This window comes from Artemia franciscana, chromosome 3, assembly GCF_032884065.1.
Source record: "Artemia franciscana chromosome 3, ASM3288406v1, whole genome shotgun sequence".
In the NCBI taxonomy this organism is placed as follows: domain Eukaryota; kingdom Metazoa; phylum Arthropoda; class Branchiopoda; order Anostraca; family Artemiidae; genus Artemia; species Artemia franciscana.
The window spans coordinates 33,355,823-33,382,500 of NC_088865.1; the positions used below are offsets into that span (position 1 = coordinate 33,355,823).

General features: G+C 35.1%; 2 protein-coding genes across 4 annotated transcripts in view; both read right to left on the minus strand.

Moving 5' to 3' along the window:
- Positions 1-282: 282 nt before the first annotated feature.
- LOC136025192 (uncharacterized) lies at positions 283-15,680 on the minus strand. Of its 3 annotated transcripts, none has more exons than XM_065700989.1 (4): positions 15,558-15,680; positions 10,257-10,447; positions 6,524-6,717; positions 283-4,781 (listed from the first exon to the last, which is right to left on the minus strand). In XM_065700989.1, exons 2-4 carry the CDS (start codon positions 10,439-10,441, stop codon positions 4,612-4,614), a joined length of 549 nt encoding a protein of 182 aa, XP_065557061.1. In that variant the 5' UTR covers positions 10,442-10,447; positions 15,558-15,680; the 3' UTR covers positions 283-4,611. The 3 variants fall into 3 exon arrangements, with proteins under 3 accessions (XP_065557061.1, XP_065557060.1, XP_065557062.1); XM_065700988.1 differs by having other exon boundaries at positions 15,440-15,624; XM_065700990.1 differs by having other exon boundaries at positions 15,404-15,618.
- A 5,842-nt stretch (positions 15,681-21,522) lies between these two features.
- Positions 21,523-26,678, minus strand: part of LOC136025193 (glycosyl hydrolase DigH-like) — a 34,156-nt gene continuing 29,000 nt past the window's right edge. Inside the window, exon 5 of the mRNA XM_065700991.1 lies at positions 21,523-22,444. Coding sequence (XP_065557063.1) covers positions 22,024-22,444 — 421 coding nt within the window. The 3' untranslated portion in view covers positions 21,523-22,023. The remainder of the gene's footprint in view (positions 22,445-26,678) is intronic.

Genomic DNA, 26,678 nt, shown 5'->3' on the forward strand with positions numbered 1-26,678 from the left:
TCAGTTAAGATACAATTGATGAGGGGGAACTGCTTGCAATTATGGAATGATCCGGCGAATTGGGTGCATCCCTGGCAATTGCCTTTGTAGGTAAATAAGCAGATATTCACTTTGAGAGAGGGGGGCAGGTAAGGTTGCCAAAAGAGTAAAAAAGCGAACCTTAAAAAAAACCCTGAGAAAGTAACAATCATTTTGAAGTTCTGACCCCCCCCCCCTCTCATTAACTTCAAATATTTCTTAATCCATATCAATACAGTTTGATTGTATTATAACTAACTAGTATTTTTAAAAAAAGGTTTAATGTATGAAATAGTCAAAAAGCACAAGAACAATAACACACACTAAAATTATTTAACTCTCAATGCAACAATTGGCTAGTAAGAATGTAAAAACAAGGAGACCTAATGCATTTAAATAAGATATGTAAAACCTCGCGTGACTTAACTCCTGAAGTTACAACCCCACAGAACTATCAGTATCTAGCAAAATTTTCAAACAAAAAGCGGATCAATAGTCATCGGTTTACAGTTAAGACAAGAGCCGTGGAAGGTTTTTTAATTTAATTTAACTCAAAATGCTTTAACCAGACTGTTGTTGCATAAGTTTTAAAGAAAATTTACACTGCTTATCCCGTAAAACTTCTGTCAGAATAAACCGGCTACAATGTCAAGCATGTTGACCAAAAAGAAAGAAGAAAAAGATGAAGAAAAAAGAAAGAAAAAGCAGCTCATTTTCTGGGAGGACTGCTTGAGATAATGTTTTAGAGCTAGACTAAGCTTTGAATCGTACTACAAAATAGCCCCCAAGAGGGGGCTATTTGTAGTCAGGGTTAATTCAGCTTTTCTGCCCCTCCCTCCAACCCTGATAGGCTACTAGTATATCAGAATAAATAATGGATTGCTTAAAAAGTCGTTTCAAATTAATTAGTTTTTATTTTAAATTAGTTTTCCTATTCCCTCCTCTAAATCAAAATAGTTACTCCTGAAAATAAAATAGGGGGGCTATTTGTATTAATAGGGTTCCTAAGGAACCCTGATTAAAGCTAGACTAAGCTTTAAGAATCGTACTACAAAATAGCCCCCAAGAGGGAAGGATAAAAGAAAGACACCTTACATGACGCTGACACTGTAACAAGAACCTAAAAGCCTTAGGAATTTCATCCTGGTGGATAAAGGAGAAGCTTGAAACAAAGTGAGATAGAGGAGGGAGGCTAGACACTTCGTCGACCTGAGGGGGCCTGTTACCACTGTAGTAATAGTAACACATTTATAACATTTTCTCAAATACAAAGATTCAGATAAGGTATAAGTTTCTATCTTTCTTAAATATTTTCAGATGCATCGAGAAACACATCCGCAAATCTAGCATAGATTTAAAACCACGGTTTTGACTTTTTTTTTATTTTAGAAAAAAAAATGCAAAGACATCAATATTCAAAGGAATGGATTCTTACTTTGTCTATTATATCACAATAATCGATTTACTTTTGACTTATCAATTATCATCCGTATAGATCAAAGTTAGCATACTTAAGGATGACTCTGATGTTAAGTCTGAAATGTTGGTTTCAAATAATAATTACTACTTTAAAAGAGGTCTTACTGCCACCAAGAATAAGCTTGAAATTCTCTTAAGTTTTTAAGAAGATCCCTCACCCCCCTCAAAGAAAAATTACTAATTAAAACACAAATTTCATGCTTGTTCTCAAACCATTTTTAAAAGCTTCCTTATGCAGAAGTAATGCACTCTTTTCTTCCTCACTGGGCTTGGATTGAGCCCAATCTAAGGGGACAGAGGAAGTTAATTTCAGTGGCAATGGGTTACATAAATTCGTGAATTGGTCTTCATTTTATTCATTTCCGAAAGATTTTAGACTAGGAAAACAAAAGATTTTAGACTAGTCTTCATAAAAGCGTTTACGCAATGATTACAAGCAATAGTGCAGTGCCTAGTTTGGCAATTATAATTAGTGCATATGTAGCAAATACTCTGAGATATACAGAATCGGGTTGTTCTTACCGTCTAATACACCAGAAACCAATAATAACAGGTGATTTTTTTATGCATAGTAACGTAGCCTTAGCTTTCATAATAATATGTTGCATTTTTAGAAGTAACAGCAAAGGATGCATGGGTACTCCCAGGGAAGATAATCTCCCAGAAAAGGCAAGCGTTAACTGGAGCTTTTTTTTTCTAGTTGGATGGGCTAGCAGCAAAAAAAGGTATTCCGGTGGCGTAATGTATGTTACTGTTTGTGTGACAGTAATAATTTTCAAAATTATTGGAATACGCAAAGGCTCAAAATAAAGATGTCGGTAGTGAAAACTGAATTTCAACCAGCCAAAACTGAAGTTTAACTGATCTGAACTTAGTTAAGCTTGATCAATCAGAATGTTCCCCAAGAAATTCTTATTAGCTGGCTGGCACTTTAGAAATTGTGATATTGGCTGTTTTTCATATTTTAATGAATACTATTATCTGATCGTTACTATTGTATTATATTAATTCTAACAATTCATGTTAGCGCATGTGTTTCTGAGCTCAAAGCTGTGTCAGTTTCTTGGTCATTTTTACCTCAAGGGAGAAGGCCTTGCGATAGGTAAGGTTTAAACTCCACTTTCCGAGCGTCAGTTCAATCCTGTGTTTTGAAAAAACACAATTCAGAAATATAAGTTAAATTGTTCCGCCCTAAATATTTACTCACACTTTCTTTCAAAATTAGGCTATTTTATATAAATAATTTCATTTAAGTGCTACCTATTTATAAATACCACTTTTTATTGGTTTGAATTTTTGTGTTTGTAGGATTCATATTCGTGGATAATACTTAATCCGATGCTCAAGCGACTTAGACAGTACAGATTTTTAATGAAATAGGAACTTTACGGGAGGGAGTTAAGAATGAAGCTCTGAGAAGAGGGGGCGGACGAAGAGCGTGCGCAGCTGCGTTGACCTCTTGTAGCTTGAGCATGCGATGAGTTACCAGTAGGAGTATTATCACATAATTGAGCAAAGGTATCTGAGTCATTATTAAGCTTCAATGACAACGATCTTAAATATACAGTGGCAGGGGCATTCCCCACAAGACTGGTTTGAAAGACTCTACTCCCCTCAAAAATAAACTAAAACAATTTGAACATAAAACCACACTTTTCTGGCCAATCAACCCCACCTCTAGGAAACACCCTATGATAACAGTCCCACCCCTATCCCCCTTGAGCGTCAGACTTGTATACGTCACTGACATCAGCCATACCTAATTTATAAAACAGTAAACGGTTTGACTAGAGCTTGCCACTTCCACAAAATGGCTTAAAATGAAAATACGATGTTTTTTTTTATTCTTCGCTAATGAACCCCGTGACATTTGTAAAGCGATCAATTTAACTTCTTTTTTTGAAGAGACAGATCGGATTTTAAGATGATCACCTAGAATCTACTTTTTTATTAACTATAACTTATCGATTAAAAATTACGAGAACAGATTGAATGCTTTTCAGAGTCAAAGAGGTAGGAAAATCAAATTAAAGGCATAACACAAGCCAATCAAACAAGGGACGACTTAACTTATAGTTACCGACTCTACATTTCCCAGGGTTACGAAGCGTAGGTGATATTAAGATATTCGCATTGTTTCAAGCTAGTATCCTTGTAACATAATGCCATTATTGTCTCTGGAACGCCGTTGACAAGTGGTCTTAACTACCAGACAAGCAGTCTGTAGATGCTGAAACGAGCATATACGGGCGAAAAATTATGGTTAAACGAAGTCATGGCTCTTCACTTGGTGCATACCCAAACTTTGGGTCCCAAAGAGCGCGGAAAACAATGATAGGCCACCATTTGGGAAAGACTAGAAATAGTGAGAAAGGCCATCGAGAGAAGGGCTTCCTGTGGTGGAAGGATACCCATTATTACGGGAAAAGAAATTTCTTCTTTTATTGATTGTTTTATTTTTGTGGCATATGGGGGTTTAAAGTGGGTATGCTTCGGCTGCTATTTAATCTTTTTAAAAAGGAGTGTTGGTAAGGTCTAAGGTTTAAAGAATTTTTTTGTTAAAGTTGTCGTCACTAAGAGGGATGGAGGTGGGTTAAAAAAAAGAGTATGGAAAACCGAACGATAGGAACTGGAGTTTATCTTCGAAGAATAGATAACACAAAAACATCATCTAGCGTTATTCGTCAAACTTATAAAATACTATTTGTATGCAAAAACCGACTATTTGTATTCATTTTAGATAACTATTTTTATTGGTTTTACTTTACCTTGGGCCAAAGCTGAAGCCACTTGAAAAGGCCGAAAGGGAAGAAAAGATTTTTTTAGCCCTTTATTCACCTTTCCTTTTTTAACTTAATTCAGATTTAGTTTGCTTGCTAATTGTACTTAAGGATGTAAATTGAAATACAATTAAAAAAACTAATTTAAGACTATTTCGAATTTTACTAGTTGTGCTTAATATAATACTTCTTAATTCCTATTATTCCCACATTAGAGCACCAGAGATTTTAGTCTAACCAGTTTCATATTGTCTTTGGTGATTACCCAGCAAAATAATATCCAATAAAAAGACAAGCATGATATCGTAACAAAAGCACTAAAGGCCTATAAATATCACAAATTTGCCATTTGTTTCTTTAGGTTCTCGAGATATTTCTGACGTTGTGTTGATAGTTCCCAGTCACAGAACCACTGGAAAAATGAGGGACACTCATAGTCAATAAATTCTTCAACTTTTGTTCCTTTCTTTTCATCGGTAAAGTACATCCTTGATCGACTTCTCACTAGAAAATAGAGCAGGCTGTAAACCGAAAAGTGGGACAAATCCACACAAAAGCGATTGAACAAAGAAACGAGATACGCGCAATTTATGGAAGAAATTGTATTTTTTAATTGATTACATGGTTCGTATAGAAAAGGCTAACTGTAATTCATACAGTAATGCTTGAATGGCAACTAGACAAAATCAATAACTCAAACTGAAATATTATAATGGCGGCTGCCCACTGCGCCCAACGCATATAACAATCTTGGAGAAATTTATACTTCTTTTAAGACCAGGTTGGATTATATAGCTCGAAAATCCCCGGGATTTTGTTAAACAGACATTAGCAAAACACAAACATCGTATTACTTTTTAAGCCTGAAACAGGCTTGGAACGTTTTCTTCTGAAAAGTTGAAAAATGTTCTATTTTCGAATCTATTATGGTCAGAAGCAAAGACAAAGGGAAACTTATAACTCTTATAAGAGCTGGATTTTCACTGATTAAAGATGGAATTATAGGGATTAAAAACAACTACCGCCATTGACATTGTACTGTATAGAAAATACATTAAAGTAGACAATTTTAAAGAAATTTGGATTTTTGAATAAGCAATTTTTGTAGTCAACAATTATTTTATGTCAATATACATTCTGCATAAAATAGGCCTATGTTAGCTTAGGACAATCTTGGCTGGTTAAGTAGGCTAGTAGACTTCAAGTTGGCAGGCTTACCGGTGACACAATTCTATTTTCTTTAGTAGAGTGCTTATAGAGTGTTCTATTATACAGCCAATCTTTAAAAAAAAACAAAAAACTTTCGCATGCCGACCAGTGGTCTGCGTTGCGCAGGTACCCATCTCCTTGTTCAATGCCTTCACCCGGGAGTGCAATGTGGATTTGGGAATAAATACAGCCAATCACCAGCTTCAAAACATAGTCTCAACCACGCTCTAAACGAAATAATTCTAATTTGTTTTCAGTAGTTATTTAAGTCGAAATCCAGTCTGCATAACATAGGCCTATGTTAGCTTGGAGCAAATTTGCCAGGTGAAGTAGGCTAGTTGACTTTAAGCGTGTTTGCCGTATTGGCCTGGCAAACGGCAGTAGGCTATAACTAGAGATAGGACGTAAGAACACTTGCAGATACACCAATAGAAAACAAACCTTGACACCACACCATATCTCTCACTTAGACATCGCACAGGTATCCAACTGGTCCTACAACTTGCCCTTGAGGCCCTGTTTTGGATCCTCTGGAGTGGTGCCAATAGTCTTTTACGAGCCTCTGCAAAAACACCTCCTTTGATGATATTTTCTATCATTGAAATGCCATCAGACAACCAGAGTTTGAGCCTATTAACTCTTCGGCTTCTTGAAGCTTTGTAAAGGAAATAAAATAGGATTATTGTAAAATTATATTATAACCTTTCAATGTGAAGACAGTAATTTTTGATATATTTATGAAATTCACAAATCCTAAGATATGAAAACTTACAAATGTAGGCTTTTTCCAAATGTCTTCGCAGTAAAAACGAATAAAACATATTTTGACAGAATAAATTAAGATTAAAACTCGATGTTTGTAATTTAAACCAGCTTTAAATAAACAATGTCACTGACTTCAAAACAGGTAACTCCATAAAAAATCAAGCTAAATTCTGCCTAATATAGTACCATCTCCCACTCAAGGTTTAAAATAACCTGAGTCATTCTTCTTTAAGGAAGTAAGAAATAGTTTAACTAAGAGAAAAACAACTTACAGCAAAGCCTATCATAGAAAAAGCAAGTTTTGTATTTGGAGGCAAGTAGGTGTTTTCCAATCTCGGGTCTTACAACAAAGTCGACGTAATTTGTGTTAGTCAACAACGGCAGGTGAGACATTTCTTCAGTAATGACGGCGCTATATTCCCAGTGCGCATAATTTCCATTTTCTGAAGTAATTTGAACATCCAACCTGTAAAATATCAAATCAAATCAGATTTTGAACATACAAGTTTCATCAAGCTTAGTATCTGTTTTGATAGTCTTGTTGGTATTGCCGTCTAAGTCAATTTCGACTACTGTAATTTGCAAACGTTCTGTGACAGATGATAATGCTGGTTGATCTCTGGTTTTTAAAATACAAAAAAGTTGAGAATCAATCATAATATGAGATATTCTTGTTTCGGGGAAGCCAGTACATACGCCGAACCTGATTTACAAATCCCGATCAAAGTTTTAATCAAATCAACAGAAGGGGGAAAACTTACTGCAACTAACTAATCATCGTTTAGTCATTGTATAGCAAAAGTTTTGAGGAGATATATGTCAATCACGTATCTAGGACTTTTGCTTATTTTTCCCACCAAGTTTCATTCCGATCCCTCCACTCTAAGCGTTTTCCAAGATTTTACCGTTCTCGGATTGAATTACTTAAAGTTGAATTTTGTTCCTCGAGCTTTGTTTGTATTTTGTGCTGCTATGGCCCGCAGGCTTTTTTGCAATAAATTTTATCTTATCTATAACACTCCAGCCATTTGGTTGTTCTGAAGAAGCGGTAGCCCCGCTCTTATTTGCCGTAATTTCTGTTGGTTTTCAGTCTAGTTTATTCATTCATAGCAATGCTTTTTTTAAACCTTAAAAACATTTAATTATCCAACCTGTAAATATCAAATATTGTAAAATTCACCCGTGCAATTCCATTCTCACTAAAAATTTCCTCGGAAAATTTTCTTGAGGATGATGCCACCGTAAAAATTCTTCTTAGCACACTGTCATTTGAAAAATACTTTAATTTTGGATTGGTTCTCAAATTATTTCAGAAATCCCCCTCCGTCCATGGAAATTTTTCCCATACCCCCAAGGCGAAAATTTGTTCCCGCATGAAATTTCTTCGTGGAGAATTTCTCTCGTGGAAGATCCCGCTCCCCTCGGATAGATCCTTTATAAAATTCGGACCCAACGGAAATTTTTCCCGGACAATTACCCTTACCATCTGTGCACATGTAAAATTGATTCAGCAAAGATAAATTAAAACAAAAAAAGAATTACGTATAGGAATTCTGGCAAATTACCCAAACGTAGAATTTATGCCTCTCCCCCCAAGAAACTTCTCTCCTAACAGAAGATTCTCCCTGTGGAAAATCCTCCCTCCCCTTATCCCTTCAGAAAATTCACCCACACCCTCCAAAAATGTATGTATACTTCCCAATAAAAATACAATATTTAAACAATGGACAAATTTTATAACTTACAGCCCTTTCCCAGGGGCTGTGGGGGGTCATATTATCCCCGAAGGCATAGTTACTGGACTTTTCACATTTTTTTTACTCACACTTGCAATACTTTCTCTACTTGCCTTGCTTTCCTTTTATTCTCAATCTACCGCTCAGAAACTCTTTTTGTCATCTACCAAGCTTAAGACGTTTTTGCTAAAACTCGTAGCTAGGAGTTAGCTTTACTTCCCAAGATAGACTCTGCTACTTGGCAAACTATTTTTCCTAAAATTATTCCATACAACTTCTACATTGTCAAATTCTAAGCTCCTCAGTTTTATATCAAACTGTTCCTGGAAGGTTCCTCTGGAATTCCTATCTCGGAGGGCATTAATGTAAAACTACCCAAAAGGTATTTCCCCCTTCTAAATTTCGGCTTTAAATTTACTCTAGACACTACAAAACAGTAAGTTTTTTTTTTACTTTTAACGTCAATATCGCGCTGATACATACCCTAGTGTTCTATGTCAATCCTGTCATTCTTCAATTTATAGTATTATAATCAATAAGAGTGGCCACTTTACCATCATGTGAACATCATATCAACTCGTGGTTCATTTTATGACCAAACAACGCATTAGTTATAACTAGATTATTGTGCCCACAAAATTGTAGCAGTCCCTACACCAAATTTACCTAAGCTAAGATAACATATATCCCTGTTTCTAGCTTTTTAATAACCAAAGTACAAAAGTGTATATAAACTACATAGCATAATACTAATATATATAAATGAAATTTGATTAGTACCTTATTGCTAGAATCAGCCTTCTACTTAGACTGACAATGCATTCAACACAAAGTCACACAAAGCATTCTAGACCTGTCTTTACAAGAAACAGAAATACAAACCATAGAGGTTCAAATAGGACTGTTTAACAATCTTATACCAAAAGAAGCTATAATCAACATGAAGCATAACAATTCTGCTAAGAAATCGATTTATTCCAAAAGCAGATTAAAGTAATTATTACAAGAATTGCTGAGCCTCACTTGATACAAAAAGCTTAAGTTTACTTAATATCATGCACAATTACTAACTATGGAGCAAGATAAGACTTCATTATTACGGATATTACTAAAAGCTAGAGGTTCTTGAGACTAGTTTTCACACTTCGGAGGACAGTCAAAGAGTTAATCATGTTATTTCTAAACAGAAGAGCTACAGTAAAAAAGATGTGAAAAAAACAACAAAAGACTTGATGACCTTTGCAGAGAGACAAATGAGAGACAATGATATCAAATATTGACAAGAAGAGGAACAAGGCCACACCACAACCGCAAGAGGGTCCCACACCTTAAGTCAAGTAAATCTTATTGAACATAGAAATAGTTTAGTTTAAAAATGAGCCATGTCTTAATTAGATGTGAGATGGCTTCATTAATATGATATTTGTTCAAAACAGTGTTTGGCAACAAATTTTTTTTAGTGTTAGCATGGTAAACCACTATTGTTCTTTTTCTTTGAAGATCCATTGTCTAAATTATTTTGTAGTGTTATTTTGCACTAGTATTTTTATATTATTTCAATATTCATTGGTTTGAGAAACATGTAGATTAGGCTAGAAAACGACATGTTTAATGGGATTCACGTCAGTTATTTCTATTTTTTATAGTAGGCATATAAAATCAGTCAGAATTGCAAAAAAAAAAAAAAAAAAAAAAAAAAACACTCAGTTTTGACAAATATAGTGTACCATAATTTGATGCAAATTTTCCTCTCACAAATCAATTAAAAAATCTAAGTTTTCGGTATTTTCTTTTGATTTAGTTGTAACTGAAGTTGAAAGGAGAATAAAAATCACACCACTTACAAAACTGTCATAAGCCTGCAGAAATCAGTAGTACTCACTCCTTTCATATAGTTTGACACTAAAGTTCATCTGTGCAAAGCAATGTAGCTCTTACCAACTTTCAACTATGATAGTTTGCCTAGTACTGAGTACAAACATTACAGTTGTAATGCTGTCAGTCCAGTGGATATACAACTAACTCTTATTCCAAGCATCCAAGTTATCAATTTGTGGTAGTGCTGACACTATACAAGTGGTTTTATGGAACGAAACTGGGCAGTTCTTGAGAAACAAGGCAGTTTTGCAAGATAGTTCAATGTTTCAAAAATTTTGAGACAAAGGTCTTACTTTTGAATATGAGCAAATACCCAAAAAGATTATAACAAGCTATGCATTTAGCATTAAATATAGTCTCATCATGCAGAAACAAACACAAACATACTTACACAGACGGGTTAAGGGTTTTTAAATGACTTATATCTGAAACATATTCCCAAGTTTTTTGAGGCTGTACTCCAGGGATGAAAATATCAAATTTTGCTTCAAAGAACTGTAACTTCAATCCTGCCACAAAGAGGAGGCCAATTGTGCATATAAAGATGAACTTTCTACGGCTAGATACACTAACCATTTCAAACTAAAAAAAAATCAATAGAAAAAAAGGGTGCTAAGATGCAGTGCTCTAAATTGCTGATACAGTTTAAAAGTTAAATAACGTTTCCCAAGTTTCCATGTCTTCTAGTTCTTTCTTTTAGTTTACAGTAGTATGTTTATTATTTCAGTAAACATTAAAATTTAAAACATACAGAAACTATTCTGTATATAAGGGCTGCCCCTTCCTCAGCCCTTGCTCTTTATGCTAAAGTTTGATTTTTCATCCTGATTCTTTAAGAAAGACTACTCAAACACAAGGGCTGTTGATTTTGAATGAGAAGTAACTTTAGTGGTTGACCACTTCTAAAGGAAATGTGCTAGTAGAATAAAGTAGTACCATTAGATTACCTTATTTTACACTCTTCACAAATATTGTGGCTGCTATTCTGACCAATGCATCCAATTCCCCCTCGTTATGGTCCTAGATACAACCATAAATAATATAGGCCTTTATTTAATTATTTTTTTCACCTTGTAATGAATTGTATCTTATCTGTTAGAACAGGTTTCTTGTATTTTTAACCAATGAAAACCATTCAACCTAAGTGATTGCAAGAGAGTTTTTGATAAAACTATGGTAAAATTCTGGTTGATGGACTTTTTACTATCTTGAAAAGTAGGGAGAGACCACAGTTCTTGGCCACAAATGGGCCAGATGAGGTACATTTGTGCCATTATGGTGCTTTTTTGAACTGGTTGCACATCAAATTTTCTGAATCAGTATATTTTTAGGGGGGGGGGGGAATTATTCCTTCAATGCATTTTCACTAGAAAAATGGTTTTGGTGGGTTCTCACTTTTAGGCAGCAAAACTTAGGCCCAGCAACAGGCGAAATTGCTTAGCCAGTGTCTAATCTCGGACAGATATCCTGATAAAAAAAAAAAAAATCTTTCCTATACATAGATGACATGTTCCTAATCTTGGGTATTATGTAGCCTACATAAGTTTAAACAGTTGGTTTGGCTGAAAGTCAAGAGTAGTCTACTCTGAATAGACTAGACTAGTTCAGAATGGCTGACTTCAATGATAGAAATTTCTGGATTTCAGCATTTGAATTCAGACAAAAACTACCCCTGCAGTTTAGTCTATTTAAATAGTTATTGTGTTTTGCAAGACTGGTCTTTGATTTGGATAGGCTATGTTGTTCTAATTTTAATATTGTGTGTCAAAGATAAGACAGCATTTTCACATATTAGACAATGTGATTTCTTTAAAAAGGCAATTTCTGGTATTTGAGTAGAATTTTAAGCCATATTAATTAGTTTTTTTTTTTATTTAAGAAATGTGTTTGCAGATCTTTGGAAAATCATAAATTGGAATTGAGCAAAGTTATGAAGCCGAAAAGTACTTTTACTGTGCTTTGTTTAAGCAGAAGATTTATTTTTCAAGGTTTTACTCATATAAACAAAGAATGTTTACAGGTCATCTAAGTTCAGTGCCCTCTAGAGGGAGAAGGAGTGGAGGCAGGTACTTCAAAATACCTTCCCAGGACATAAGCAGGAGTGTAACTACAGTATTTTTGTTGGAGGGGGTGCTATCCAAGCAGTAGTGAAGAAAAGTAAATAATTCACAAACAAGCTACTTGGTGAATTTAAAAACATTATAAACAATAAAAGCACATTAAACAATCATAAATATAAGTGCTGGTGCTTGGCTTTTACTAAAATTGTCAGCAATGATCTACTACAGATGACAGTAGTATAGCATAAACAAAATTTTGGGTGGGCATAGGTGAAAGTCATATACACTCAGCTTTTTTCAGCCAGATTTGCCACTAATGCTGCATTACATATCCCCTCCACTTCTTCCAATCCCCATGCCCAGCACAGGAAGCTCAATTTTATAATTGAACCAAGCTCTATTGAACCATTATATAATTGAACCAGTCTAGTAGCCCTGGGTGCTGCACTATTCAATTGCTTGTAATTTTGAATGGATTTCGACTCTGTAAGATTTAATTTGTTGCATGAAACTTTTTATGATTTATAAAATTAGCAGACCACATAAAGCCAAAACAAAAATCATAGACAATGCAATAGTTCTGTCTAAGCAAAGATACAGGATAAGTCAAAGTATTACCATAGACTGTGTAACATTATATTGTGACATATTCTTAGCAACCTCATTTCAAATTTGAAAGTATTTGAAAAATAAAGTTAGAAGTATTGACTTGTCAATTGGGCATTCTTTGACAAAGAATATCAAGAAAACCTGAACAGTTATTGGTATCATTGCAGCAGAAACCTTAAACGAAAATTACCATGGATGCCAATTGGAAGGGTAAAGTGACTCATAGAGTTGGACATTACCTTTCCCTTTGTATCTTTGTTTTAAAAAAATTAATTCTACAAAAATTACACAAAAGTTTTTCTTGCAGAAATCAGAGTATACATTTCTGGAGGGGGGTTATGCTCAATATTGTTTTTATGTCTATAATCCCCTTCACAAGCAAATCCTGGCCTCCTAGTGCTGTTTGATAAAACTGACAACAATAGAAAAAGAGAATGGGTTGGTACCACTTATATGTGTGCTCAAAATTTTCAAATTTTGAGAAAAATGTACATATTTTGTTTAAGTTTACTTCATTATATTCACAGCAGACATTTTGTACAACATGCTGATGTAGATTTAAATGTCTCACAAGTAGCACTGACATTCTGTGAAATGCAACTAATTTCATTCATAATTCTAAGCACATTTATGTCAGTCATTTTTGGAAGCTGGTTAAAAGAAATATTTAACAAAATGAAAATAGCAACAATTCAGTATAGCATTATACATGGAGACAGTTTCAATTAAATACTGGAAATAAAAATCAAAACAATTAACTGATTCTTGGAGTAGATCCCTCTCTACCAAATTCCATGATCAAACTACAACCAACTTGACCTATCTAATTATAGCACAAATATCTTTATAATTATAAATAAAGTACTATAAAAATCATTACAAAAAGCACTAAGTCTTTTTTTCAATGATTTCTTTTTCATTCAGGAAATTATATTCAGTGTACATCTATATTCTTATTCTTTAATGATTCCACTTATTCTGTTCTATTTGAACATGTTGAGGGTGTGTTCCTTTCCACTTTGAAATTTTTAAAACAAGAGATTTTAGTTTTGAACTGATAGATTTTAGAAAGTAAAAACACCTTAAATATCAGGGAACAAAAATTGACATGAGCATATGTGAAAAAATAGGGCCACATTTATACCCAATGATAAGGTTTCAAAGGCAGTACATTTGGAAAAAAATTAATGTAGGTTGTGTTAGGAAGCTCAATGGATCCCTATTTTTCTTGCTTTCCTTCTGTTAAAAAAAAGCATGGATTAAAGTAAAACAAATTATCTGCTCAAAGTAAAGAGAAAATTTGACACTTAAAACAAGCTTTCAAACAGTTTTAAAGCTACTTAATAAATAACATTTTTTTTCCAAGTTAATGGGGGGGGGGGCAACTGCCCCACTCAATGACACCACTGGACATCCTAAGCCTAACCTAGTTTGTAGGCTAGATCTTTCCCTGAAACATTTTTCTAACCTAGCCACTTTCCAAGATAGCAAAAAGTAGGGTAAAATTCTAGTTAATTGACTTCTTGCTATCTCAGAAAGGGTTTAGGTTAGAAAAATGAAACTTTCAGGGACAAATGTACAGACTAAAGTATGTCCCAGAAAGGTATTTTGAAGCAACTACCTCCACTCCTTCTCCCTCTAGAGGGCCCTGACCTTTGATGACCTTTAAAAATATGTGTGTTATAAAGGTGAAACCTTGCAAAATAGATCTTCTGCTTAATTGAAGTACAACAAACTTGTTTTCAGCTTCATAACTTTGCTCAATTCTATTTTATAAGGTTTTAAAGATATGCAAACACATTTCCTAAATTTTGAAAAAAAAACATTGATATGGTTCAAAATTCTATTCAAATAACAAAAATTGCATTTTCAGAACTAAAGGCAGAGAAAAAGCAACTAGTAACTGAAAATTAAGGTAAAATGTTGTTTTGTCAAAATTTCAATAGGTGATAGACCTGTCATGTACACAAATGTCAGGGCCCTCTGGAGGGAGAAGGAGTGGAGGTGGGTACTTTAAAATACCTTCCTGGGACATACTTTAGCCTGTAGACCCATCCCTGAAAGTTTCATTTTCCTAACCTTAACCCTTTCAGAGATAGCAAGAAGTCAATTAACTAAAATTTTACCATATAGTTTAGTCAGTAGATTTATCCTTGAAAGTTTCATTTTCCTAACCTAAACCCTTTCTGAGATAGGCCTAGCAAGAAGTCAATTGAATAGAATTATACCAAAATTAGCTCATCTAGAATTTAATGAAAAATTTCTAAGCCTTAGAAACTAGAAGATAGTTAACATAGTAGCTTAGCAATACCTTCCTGGAGTATGTTTTAGGCCCTAGATTCATTATTAAAGTTCCACTTTCAAACCTAAGCCTTTTCCAAGATAGCAAAAAGTAAGGTAAATTTATGACAGTTCATATAACTGACTTAGGCTACCAATAAAGTGAACACTCAATGCCTTTTTCTATGCTCTTTACAAACATAATAATCACTTCTACCACAAATTTAAATTTAAGCACTTTTTGAACTAACCTTACTATAAATAATTTCAGCACTGAGAAAATGTATAGCCTATTATTTTGGTGAAAATAACCAAGAAAACAGTAGGCTACTGAGAAAACATAATATTATTTTGTCAGAAAACAAACAATAACTCATACTTAATTGAAAATTCATCATTCTCAAGAGCTCAAAAAATGCTTAAATGTGAATTTGCAGTAGAAGCAATTATTATATTTGTAAAGAGCATAAAAAAGGCATCAAGTTTTTTCAATTAACTCACTTTACCCAATAATTCACTTTATTGGTACGTTAGTTATATGAACTGTCATAAATTTACCAAAAGTAAATTGTCTAGAATTTTACTTAACCTAACTGTTCAAGTGGTAATCAGCTTTCTAACTAACCTTCTGGGTATCTTACCCTAGCTGAGGTAAGAACTATTGCTAGGCTATTATTATAAACAAGTTCCTTTTAGAACTGGTCTGCCACTAAAGGGTTATCACTCTGCCTTATCGTATGTACCTAGGCTAGAACGACAAAAATATGGTTAAATTATGGCAGATTTTCAAAATTGTTTGCTAATTAATACAGTGTTAGGCAATCGGAATAAAGAACACAATTTATATTAAAGAACATTATATTTTTAAACAACGGAATAAAGAACATATGCGAGAAGACAAGGAGCGTGTCCGAAATCTCAAGTATGCAGAATTAATTTCGCATCCGTCTGGAATTCTTCGAAGAATTCTCAGTCCGGACTAGAATTTCATCTGTAATTCATGCTAGACATGAAAAGCCAATCCTGTCTGCCAGTTTATGGCGAGGGATTTTTTGCGCTAAATTCAGTTATTATGCTCATGACTAATAAAGTGAAACACTCAACTGGCTTGCCCTCTATTTTCGAAGACAGAATATGTTAATCATTAAATATTTTAGCAAGATCAAGCGATAGGACACGAGCATGATATTTTTAAGCTCACTTTTACCAAACATTATATCTTGCATAGTTTGACATTAATAAGGTCATGGAAAACGTTTAACGAGCTTGTCCCTTCTTATAAGCTTAACTTACATTGTTTAAGTCGTTTTCATGTCCCTCCAGGATGGCAAGTGTCATCTCCAAGTATGCCACTAGAGTTAATACCCATTCAAATGACAAATTATCTGCCAATCCAGACCCCAAGCAATTTTTCAAAAGAAAATGACCACTTTGTATCCAGACTCTTTCCAAATTTATACTGATGGCTTGGTAAAAGAAGAAGATATTACTCTGCATTTGTTATCCCAAGTTATTCATTGAATACAAAAACATAGCTTCTTTATAATACTTCCATCCTCACTGCAGAGTTGTCAGCCATAAAAGAGACTTTAAAAGGTCACAAACATTAATCTACTGGCTCCAAAATGGTTAGTGTTGCTTTAAGACTCCAAAGGTACCCTTCAACTTATTGATAGCATCCATTGGAGTGTCACAGAAACAGACCTGAGGACAATCAGATATCAATTAATCAGTATCCAAAATAAACTTATTAATATCAAGTTCCAGTACATCTCAGCCACCAAAGAAATAAATATAATGAGATAGCAGACCAGATGGTCAGTAGCTCCTTTCATAATCTGATCAGCCCCAGTTTGAAAGCCTAGACCTTCAGAGATGTATTCAGAAACAGAGTTCCTTCAAAAATAAAAATGCCCCTTCCATCCTTATGTCCGTCAAGAGTAGATAATGTTCTTTACTATAGAATCAAAAGTAACTCCTTGATCCTGAGAAAAGAAGAGTTTACTTAGCATAAACGAGCCAATCCATGCTACAAATTTTGCAGTAACTTTATTTCATAATTCCTGGACCAAACGATTTTTGAATGTCAATTCTCCAGTAAAAGTAATCAATACAAAAAATCTTCAATAAGGCAAACCTCCAACCTGACATTAATGTGTTGCTGCTTTGAAGCCTACCAACTAACACTTAAAGAGATCTATACAGATGTATCTTCAACTTATTGCTACATAACAATATCTGTGAGTAGATTAGACAGATGGTAGCAAAACTTATTCCCGACCCATCATCACCTGTTGATGGAAAATCGTCGTGAAGACAATAGAAGACTCAACCGAGCTCCAGAAGGCTTGACATTACGAGAAAAGAATAAAGAAACTTCAATTTTGACTCTTTATTTATTTTATTATCAGCTACTTCAAGAAACGAGCAGTATTTTTAAAAACCTTGCTAGACTTTGACTGAGACTAATTATTAATTCGATTATGGCAACGAAAGCGTTGATAACTTTAAAATAACTTGCTTTCATTCGTTACTCGCGACTGGCCGTTATAATTTTCACTAGTCTGTCTTTAATCAATCATTTTTAATACTTAAAAAACTATTACAAACGTAAAGCGGTAACTAGACCCAAGAAGCTTGGCTTGTAATGAGGCACACAATATAATAATATACAGTGGACTTTTCTAAAACACGTACAGTAATAAAACACAGGAAAAAGACGAGGAAATGGAATAGAAAGTAATATATGAAGAGAAGGAATGAAATAAAGGAATGGAATTTATGACAGGAAAGGGATGATTTTAAAGGAAGAGGAGAGAGACACACAAACTGTGATAGAATTCAAAAAAAAGAAAAAGGAAGAGAAATTACTGGACTGGAAAGACCCGACGAGAAACTGCTTTTGCAGAGAGAGCTAGAGGGATGGGAGTTCCATAGTAGAATAGATTGATAAATAAGAAACCTCTGTCCTGCTGTTGATGATAGTTTAATTAAAATAAATCTGAGAGAAGAACAACATAGAAAACATGAGTACCTACCCGAGCCTGTCCGCGAGAAAAACTGCTTAAGAGACGGTGGATGTGTACCTAGAAAAGCAGAAAACGCTAAATAAAGATCACTTTTACCCACAATACAATCCTGTGGAGTTATTCCAGCATCATTATAAAGACCAGAGGAAGGATAAGGCCGAGGAAGAAGAAAAGCAGCCTTCACTGCCCTATTTTGGGCCCTTTGAAAGGAGCACCGAAACGATCTGCTAGTACTGTCCCACACAGAGCAGCAATAGGAAAGATAAGAAAAACTAAAAGCCTAATAAAGAGAAAACGTAATATCTGGGAAAAGAAATGAGTTAACCCATTGTAACATTAAAGATTGGCGGGAGATCAGGGAACTGGTGTGAGCTACATGGTTTTTAAAAGAAAGAAAAGTCAAGATACGCACCCAAATTTCGCCATAGTAGCTTGCGGTATAATATCGCCCTCCCGTAAGTCAAGAGGATTGTCTCCTGTGCGTCTTTCATACGGTAAGTGGTCCTGAAATGTACAATGGCAGTCTTCCGGCTGTTAAGAGCCATACCATTTGACCAGCACCAATCCTATACTTTATCACGAAGACCTTGAGCTACGGAAGTGGCAGATCCACTGCAGCAATGAAAAAGTTACTATTGTCAGCAAAAAGAGTAGGGTGCATGTGGAGATGAAGACCATCAAAGAGATCATTAACACAAATTAAAAATAAAAGTGGCCCAAGGACAGAGCCCTGTGGGACACCTTTCAATAAAGGTAAAGTAGAGGAAGACATATCATTAACCGAAACATACTGAGATCTCCCTGAGAGGTAAGACCGTAACCATTCTAGGTGGTACTCCATGCTCTACAATACAGATAGTTTAGACAGAAGAACAAAGTGGTAGACCATATCTAATGCCTTTGAAAAGTCAAGAAATAGGCTAAAAACACACAAGCCCTTGTATAGGTTAAATCACACAAACTCTGTTGGATCTGAGAGTGCATGCATAGTAGAGAAAGTGGGATGAAAAAAAAACTAATGGTTAGTTATAAGAGAATTTCCAGCAGTCGTATCAGTGAAAAATACAAATGAAGAGAGTCTACGATACACTACTTTTTCAACTACCTTAGAGATGACAAGAAAAAGAGAAATAGGTCTATAGTGAAATTATAGACGAATCGCCTTTTTTATACTAAGGTATAACATTAGGAAGTTTAAATAAATGAGAAAAAAACACCAGAAGCAAGAGATAGGTTTGTTATATGTGAAATGGGGTTGGAAACAAACTGGCCAATTTTTTTTAAGGACATTATTACTCAAACCAAAGCTATCAACTGAACGGCTGCTTGGGAGCTGAGAAATAAAACTAGAAACTTCAGTATCACTACATGGGGAAAGGTAAAACGACTTTTCTGCTAAGTGAGCACGACTTATTCTACTCTGGGGTGGAATGAGGCCTGAAGGAAGTGTGAAGGAAGTGAAGGTACATTTTCATTGTTTTTTTTCACGACTGGCAAGTTTTTTGCCGCATAGTCCTGGTCTGTCGCCAGAGAAGCTTTAAATTATGCCACTACTTTTTTAATTTGAAATGGGTCGTGGTTATTGCAAAAGCTGCAATCACATGCAGCCGACTAAAGAGAGAACTACAGGCAACAATAGCTAAGCTTTAAGAAAACGTTTTGAAAAAATATCTAATGACTGATAAAATCGCCATTAGACATTGATTTAGGAATGATAGTTTTTTTTTACTTAATTGTAAGAGTCATTGCGAAAACAAATAAATGTGAATTTCGAAAAGAGACTGTACCTCTCGAAAAAGGTTTGCATCACAATAGAAAACGTATCTTTAGAATTGCCATGGTCAAAAACACTACTTAGGAGAATTACCGCCCCTCCCCTTGAACAACGAGGAAAATCACCTTTCTGCAGAAAAAATACTGCTGTGCCTTTGTCTTTTTCCCAAAAATTATCGTATTTGAGCAGTAGCAATTTTGGAAAAGGGCTCGTTTAGAAAGAATGTAGAAAGAAGGTGGATCAAAATGCCAGAAAAAGGAAATTCCAAGTTAACCAACCGGTTTTCCAAGGTCTAAACCATAAAGAGAAAGTTTGGAGCCCCCTCTCATCTTGAAAGCCCATAGAAAAATGATGTTTTCTGGCATTTGTGCCACAAAGCTTTCATTTCTTCCCAATGAGGGTCAAAATACCAGGGAATACAATTTCTAAGACAGCCAATCGGTTTTAATAGTCTAAAACCCCTAACAGGAGGTTTCCGGCTCCCCAACACTTCACGCAAAGCGGCTCCAGAGTATGCGGGTCAAGCCTTACAATATGAAGTTAAGACTGCAGAGAGTTCCGTCTTTATTTAATAACCGTCAACTGATAGTGACGGGAGTGCTGCAGTGACCAAGGTTGCTGACTAATTATCATCAGATGACGTCCTGTTAAGCAATAAAACAGATCGTGCCACCGAAAGGTCGGTTCCACTGCCATCTTGTGTCATAAAGCATAAATTTTTGCCAAAAGAGCGCTAAATGCTGAGAATTCAAATTCTAAGATAGCCAATCGGCTCGATGTTGTCATAACCCTCAAGTGTAGTTTGAGCCCCAGTCTTGAAAAAAGAAGAAAATTGCTTTTTAGCAAGGTTAGAACGCATCTCTTTATTTATTTATAATTCTTTTTTGCTAAGACAAACAGGTTACCGCAACATCACAGAAAAATGTTTAATACCTCATTTGAATACTTTTGTCTCTTTCTAACTGACTATTGTAAAGCTGTCTCAATAACTCCATCGTAAAGTGCCATATAACACTTTCCGGAGCGGAAAGGATGGAAAGCATATTTAAGAGTACTGTTATAGTATCCATTGCCGAAAATCCTTAACCAAAGGTTTACAATCCCCCTCTTATATAGTACCCATCCCAGCCCCCTTAGTAAGCAAAACCGAAATAATACGTCATGAAAAACCCTCATTAAAAAAAAAAATATGTAATTCCTCATTTTCGATTTTCAGGAAAATATTTAAAATATTTCATATTTGCTAATAATTCTTTTTGCAATGATTTTTTTCTTTTTCTCTGCTTTATGCTATTTCCAAGCAGGCTATTAGTTAGTCACTTTCTTTAATTAGCCTGCAAGTCCCAGGAATTTAGCCTTGTTTTGTGGAATTTAATTTTTTGTTTTTTAGGATAAACTGTTAAAAAAATGCAATAAATAGAAACATTTATAAAAGGTTGACATTCAAAATGAATGTTGGTTTTACTTTACTTTTTCCCATTAGACTCTGTCACCTAGCCTTATCATTTGTGTTTGGAAAACAATAAATCTTAGTTTTTTTCAAAAGATGTAAAAAATCCTTGGTGCACACCATTTACAAAAGTTTTGTGAAATTATTGGATTTTCATTTTACTCATTCTTAATGACACTTCTGTGTATAACTTAGAGGGAGTTTTCTGATAAGAAAATACCTTTTCATTGGGAATATGAAACATACTTAATGAAAATGGTGTTTAAATTAACCTCAACTATGAATCTGAGAGCTATTGTGTAGACCTCTAAGCAATAGTGTCAATCCAAGCAATAATCTATGCAAGATCATCACCAAACTCACTTAAAGTTAAACATACCTAATATAATATGATCAAGGGACTGTAGAAATTCTTGCATAGACATCAGTCCGATACACTAATTCATACTCTTAGCCAAGTTTAAATATCGTTTATTAACACCAAATAAAGACAATTTATTGTGCTAAATCAAACTGCTGGGCTAAGGTAGCATATCATGAAACATAATACATAAAACATGAAACATAACATAAAACATAAACATGAAACATGAAACATAAGACATGAAACACGGAGCGCAAAACACTGCAACATCATACTGAACTATAGCACAATTTGTTAAAACCCCCACAAAAATGCACATGCAAATCCCTTTAGCCACCCCCCTTTCCAGTATTTCTGCAGATACCAATGACCTTGGCATGCAAATCGATTTGCAACAAGCAAAAACAATCCTAGAAGCTAATTGTGAATTTTTTATTGTATACCCATTTTTGTGCCTCCATGCATTTATTGATTGATTCTACGGTTACATAATCGATATCTAAGTTCAATTAAACAAACATGATGCCCACGCAAAATATTTGATTTGAAACTAAATGAACACATATTCAAAATAATTTTAACCAAAGTGCAGTTAACAATATCTTAGAAACGGAACAAAATAGGGTCCTAGAATAACATTATCAGCAAACCAAAAGGAAATACCCTTCAGACCTTTTGAATAGGAAATTTGAATCATTTGGTCGACCTCACTCTGGGGTGTATTCTCTGGAAAAGAACTTCCAGAAAGCCTTATACCAGCAACAACTTGGTCTGATCTGGTGATAAGAGCTAAATCTTCTTCAAGAGTTCTCTTGAAGTCCGCTGCAGTTGTTCTGTAATATTGAGGCATGACTTCTTCGACAACTCCTCTTAATACCCAGTCTGCCCAATCAACATTGTGCTTGCTTCGTGAGAACAATAAGGAAGATGGTGAAAAGGATACATGGATAGAGGGTTTGATTGATTTTGAAGCATCCTTAATAGCTTGCATCAGACTCTCCGTTTGGGAATATCTACGATAAATGAACTATTAAAAAAAGTTAAACTACGTGTTGTCAAGATTCATAGAGTGTATTTAACGCTATTTGAAACTGCATATTTATACTAGCCTTATAGTGTTTCTTAACAACATACTCGACCAAATATCCTTATTATTTTTTAAGCTAAGATCGTACATAATCAACGTTTTTTTAAAAAAGAGAATCTATTCCGATGGGAAAGTAGTGTCAACAGCTAATTTTAAGTAACTAGTTATTTCATAGACTTACACGGGATTATTTGGAAATAAAAATCTCAATGATTAATTCTTAGGTAAGAAAGTGGAAAACCTTTTTAGTCTGTGAGCTAAATTATGATGATGAATGTATTCCAAAAGAAAGTAAATGTAGCTTTTACTATTTTTTGAGAACCAGAGATAAAAAGTTTAAGCCCAGCCCCCAGAATTCTTAGTCACGCTAACCTCCCCCCCCTCAACAGGAAATATTCTTGAAAATCTAGATTGATCTACTCTGATCGATCCATGGAGTTATTAGGTGAAAACGCATACTTACAAAACTTCAATCTTTCATTCGTCTTCGTGGTGTGAAGACCATTTAGTCTAAAAAGGATAAAACTAATTGGACTGGTTTGACTGGATTTTATTCAATCTAGGTCGCATTGCAAAGTGAAATAACTAACCGGTTTTGGCTCACCCGGAGATTTACTGTTTTACCTGTGCTTGATTACATGCTGCATTAAATCAATAAGGAAGTGGCTTTATTGCAATCATTATGGCAGTATCACAAAAGAACTTTGATGAAGCAGTGAAGATTTTAACGGAAAAACTTGATGCTGTAATCCATTCTAAAAAAGACATCAACAAGTCCATTCAGTCCCTTACGGGGGAAATAGCTACGCTAAAAACGGATGCCTCCGATCGAGATATAAAAATTGGCCAACTGGAAAAGGAGTTGGAGGATCAAAAATTAAGGTGTGATCAACTGGAGAATCAGGTACTGGAAAGTGATGTCAAGGACCGCAAATTGAATTTGTTAATTCATGGCATGCCTACTGAGCGGTCGTCTCAAACAGTTGAAGAAAATGTGAAAATTTTTTTATCTGTTACAATGGAGATAAGCGACCCCATTCAGATTACGAAGTGCTACCGCATGCTCGGTGGTTCCGTTAACGTTACTAATCGAAGGCCTCGTCCGGCACCTATATTTATCTCGGTTGTAAACGAACAGAACATTCAGAGGATTCTCAACTCAGTTCGTAAATTGAAGGGGAGCGGCATTCGTGTGTGCACGGATCTTCCCCCCAAGCTAAACGCTATTCGAAATGAACTTCTTGCGAAAGCAAAGGATTTACGTGAATCAGATTCCGCAAAGTTTACGCGTGTTAAACAGAAGGGCTCGAAGCTTTGGCTTGAATCCAAATCCACGGCCTCGTCACCCTGGGAAAGAGTGATGGAATAGTTATTGCGGTCCCTTTGTGATTATTAGTATTGTGATAGAAATATTGATTGATTTTCTTGCCACTTCTGTCACAGTGTTGTGTATATGTTGGGTTCTACAACCTCGTTTTTTGCGTATGATCTTTTTTTCAGTTTTCTAGTGTTAGTAGGTCTAGTGAAAAAAATCAGGTTTCGAGGTCTTGTTTGTTCTCTGCCACTTTTTTACCCGATTTGCCTGATTAGTGGTGCGATGCCATTTCCATTTTTCCGTCGTGCCTGCCTGGGACATAAGGTAAAGATGAAATTTATATATAACACGTGAGTAGTGGGGAGTCTTGGGGAAGATTGGGGAGCCGCATCGGTGATCAGCTTGATCTAAAAAATATTTATTATGATTTTTCCCCTTTTGCTAAAGGTGTTTATGATGATCATTTAGCTAGCCTTCCTGCTACTGATTTTTTATTTGAAGGAGATTTAGGAACACCTGTAATTGATGGGAACTTAAGATCAGCACTTTTTAACTGCAGAGGTTTGGCTAGTAGCCACGAGTTTGTTTCGCAGTTACTTTGTAACCACAGGGTAAGTATCTTAGGCCTATGTGAAACGTTTTTAAGTAATGAAAATGCAGAATTCATGAATTGTGATGGGTTTAAATTTATATATAATAATAGGGAAAATAGACAGGGTGGCGGAGTTGGACTTTTTGTTCGGGATGATATTCCATTTGTTGTGAAGAAGCAACTATCTAAGCATGACCAAGAGATGACTTTTGAGAGCCTTTGCATTGAGTGTGTGATTGATAATAGGAAAGTTCTTGTTTGTGTTGTTTATCGATCACCATCGGCTTCGTTACAAGAGTTTTTGCGAATTTATGAATGCTTCATTGAAGATGTGACTAATTTGAATTCTGAACAAGTTCTGGTAATGGCTGATTTTAAGCTCATGGGTTAGCTCAGACAAATAGACCGGGAATTTCTAATCATTTGCATTAAAAATGGCTTGAGTTTCTGTGCATGAACCTATCAAAATCACTTTTACCATCATGCAGGTCTGCGACCCGGGTTACGGAAGATACGGCTACTCTCATTGATAATATTTTTTCTACTATCCCCGTTACTCTTTCGTATATTATATTTACAGATGTTTCTGACCATTGTGTGGTAGTTGCGGATGTTGGAATTAATCACAGACCAAAATTTGTCGGAATTTAAACAAACTCGAAAAATTGATAAAGAAGGAATGGATAAATTGAGGAACCTTTTGTATTTAAATGAATGGAATGCAATTCTAGAATGTGAATGCCCTGAGATTTCTACGGCTCTGTTTTTAAAATATTTCCGTGAGTGCTTGGATGAAGCATGTCCATTGAGACGCATTAAAATAAAAAAATATACACTCCCTAAAAAACCATGGATCTCACGCGGGCTTCTACACTCTGTTTCAATAAAAATAAGCTATTTAAAATATCTATGTCATTCCCATCTACTAAAAATAAAGAAGAGTTTAAAAAGTATAAAAATGTCCTGACATAGTTAATTCGGAAAGCAAAAGCTAGATATTTTGAAAAATCATTTGTAGAAGCTCGTGGGGATCGAAAACACACTTGGAGACTTATTAACTCTCTGTTGGGAAGGTCTCAGAAATCTTCATTTCCGAATGAAATGTTACGTGGTGATGGTACTTTTTCTTCCGATGAGCAGGAAATAGTGAACTTGCTCAATGCTCATTTTGTAAGCATCGGTGAGAAAACAGCTAATGCATCTCATGTTTCTCCAAATAATAATAATAATGATTTATTTAAAGATCACATGCCCCCTCCCTCTGATAAAAGCATGTTCCTTTCCCCGGTCACTGAAATTGAACTAAAACACATCATATCTAAAATGAAGAATGGTTCATCTGAAGCCCTTGATGGATCTTCGACTAATTTGGTCAAAGAAATATTCCCAGTTATATCACCGGTGTTATGCTACATTATTAATCTTATATTTGTAACTGGTGTCTGTCCTTCAACATTTAAATCAGCAAGAATTGTGGCCCTACATAAAGGTGATGACCCGAGGCTTCCTGCTAATTATCGTCCTATATCGATACTCTCTGCTTTTTCGAAGATTGTAGAGCGAGCACTTTATAACAGAATTTCTTCTTTTTTTGAGAAATTTGATTACATTTCTAAACTTCAGTTTGGATTTAGGAAAGAGCACTGCACTGATCATCCTATGGCTATTATTGTCCAACATATTAGTGATTGTCTTGACCGTGGCGAAACGCCTGTAACTATATTTTTAGACATACAGAAAACTTTTGATTCCATTTCTCATCAAATTCTTTTGTATAAGCTTTCGAATGCTGATATTCGTGGTAATTGCCTTAGGTTACTTGAATCGTATCTTCATGGGAGGCAGCAGATACTTATATATAATGATGTTAGATCTGATTCTTTATAGCAGTCAGATAAGGTTGGTGTTCCCCAGGGATCCATATTAGGACCTCTGCTTTTCCTAGTTTACATTAAGGATTTGTGTTCAGCTACTGGAGTTTCTTCTATAGACACTCAGTTTGCTGACGACAGTGCAGTAACCGTTTCTAGTAAATCTCGTGAACAGCTAGTGGTCAATTTAACATCCACATACGATAGATTGTCTACTTGGCTCTCTGATAATAGACTACTTCTGAACAGAAAGAAGACGAAGTTTATTGTTTACAGCAGAACGGGTCACAAGTTTCCAGATATAGAATCAGTTTCCCTTTCTGCGAATGAACCTGAGTCTGTTATTGAAAGGGTTGTATCGATAAGATATTTGGGAGTTGTG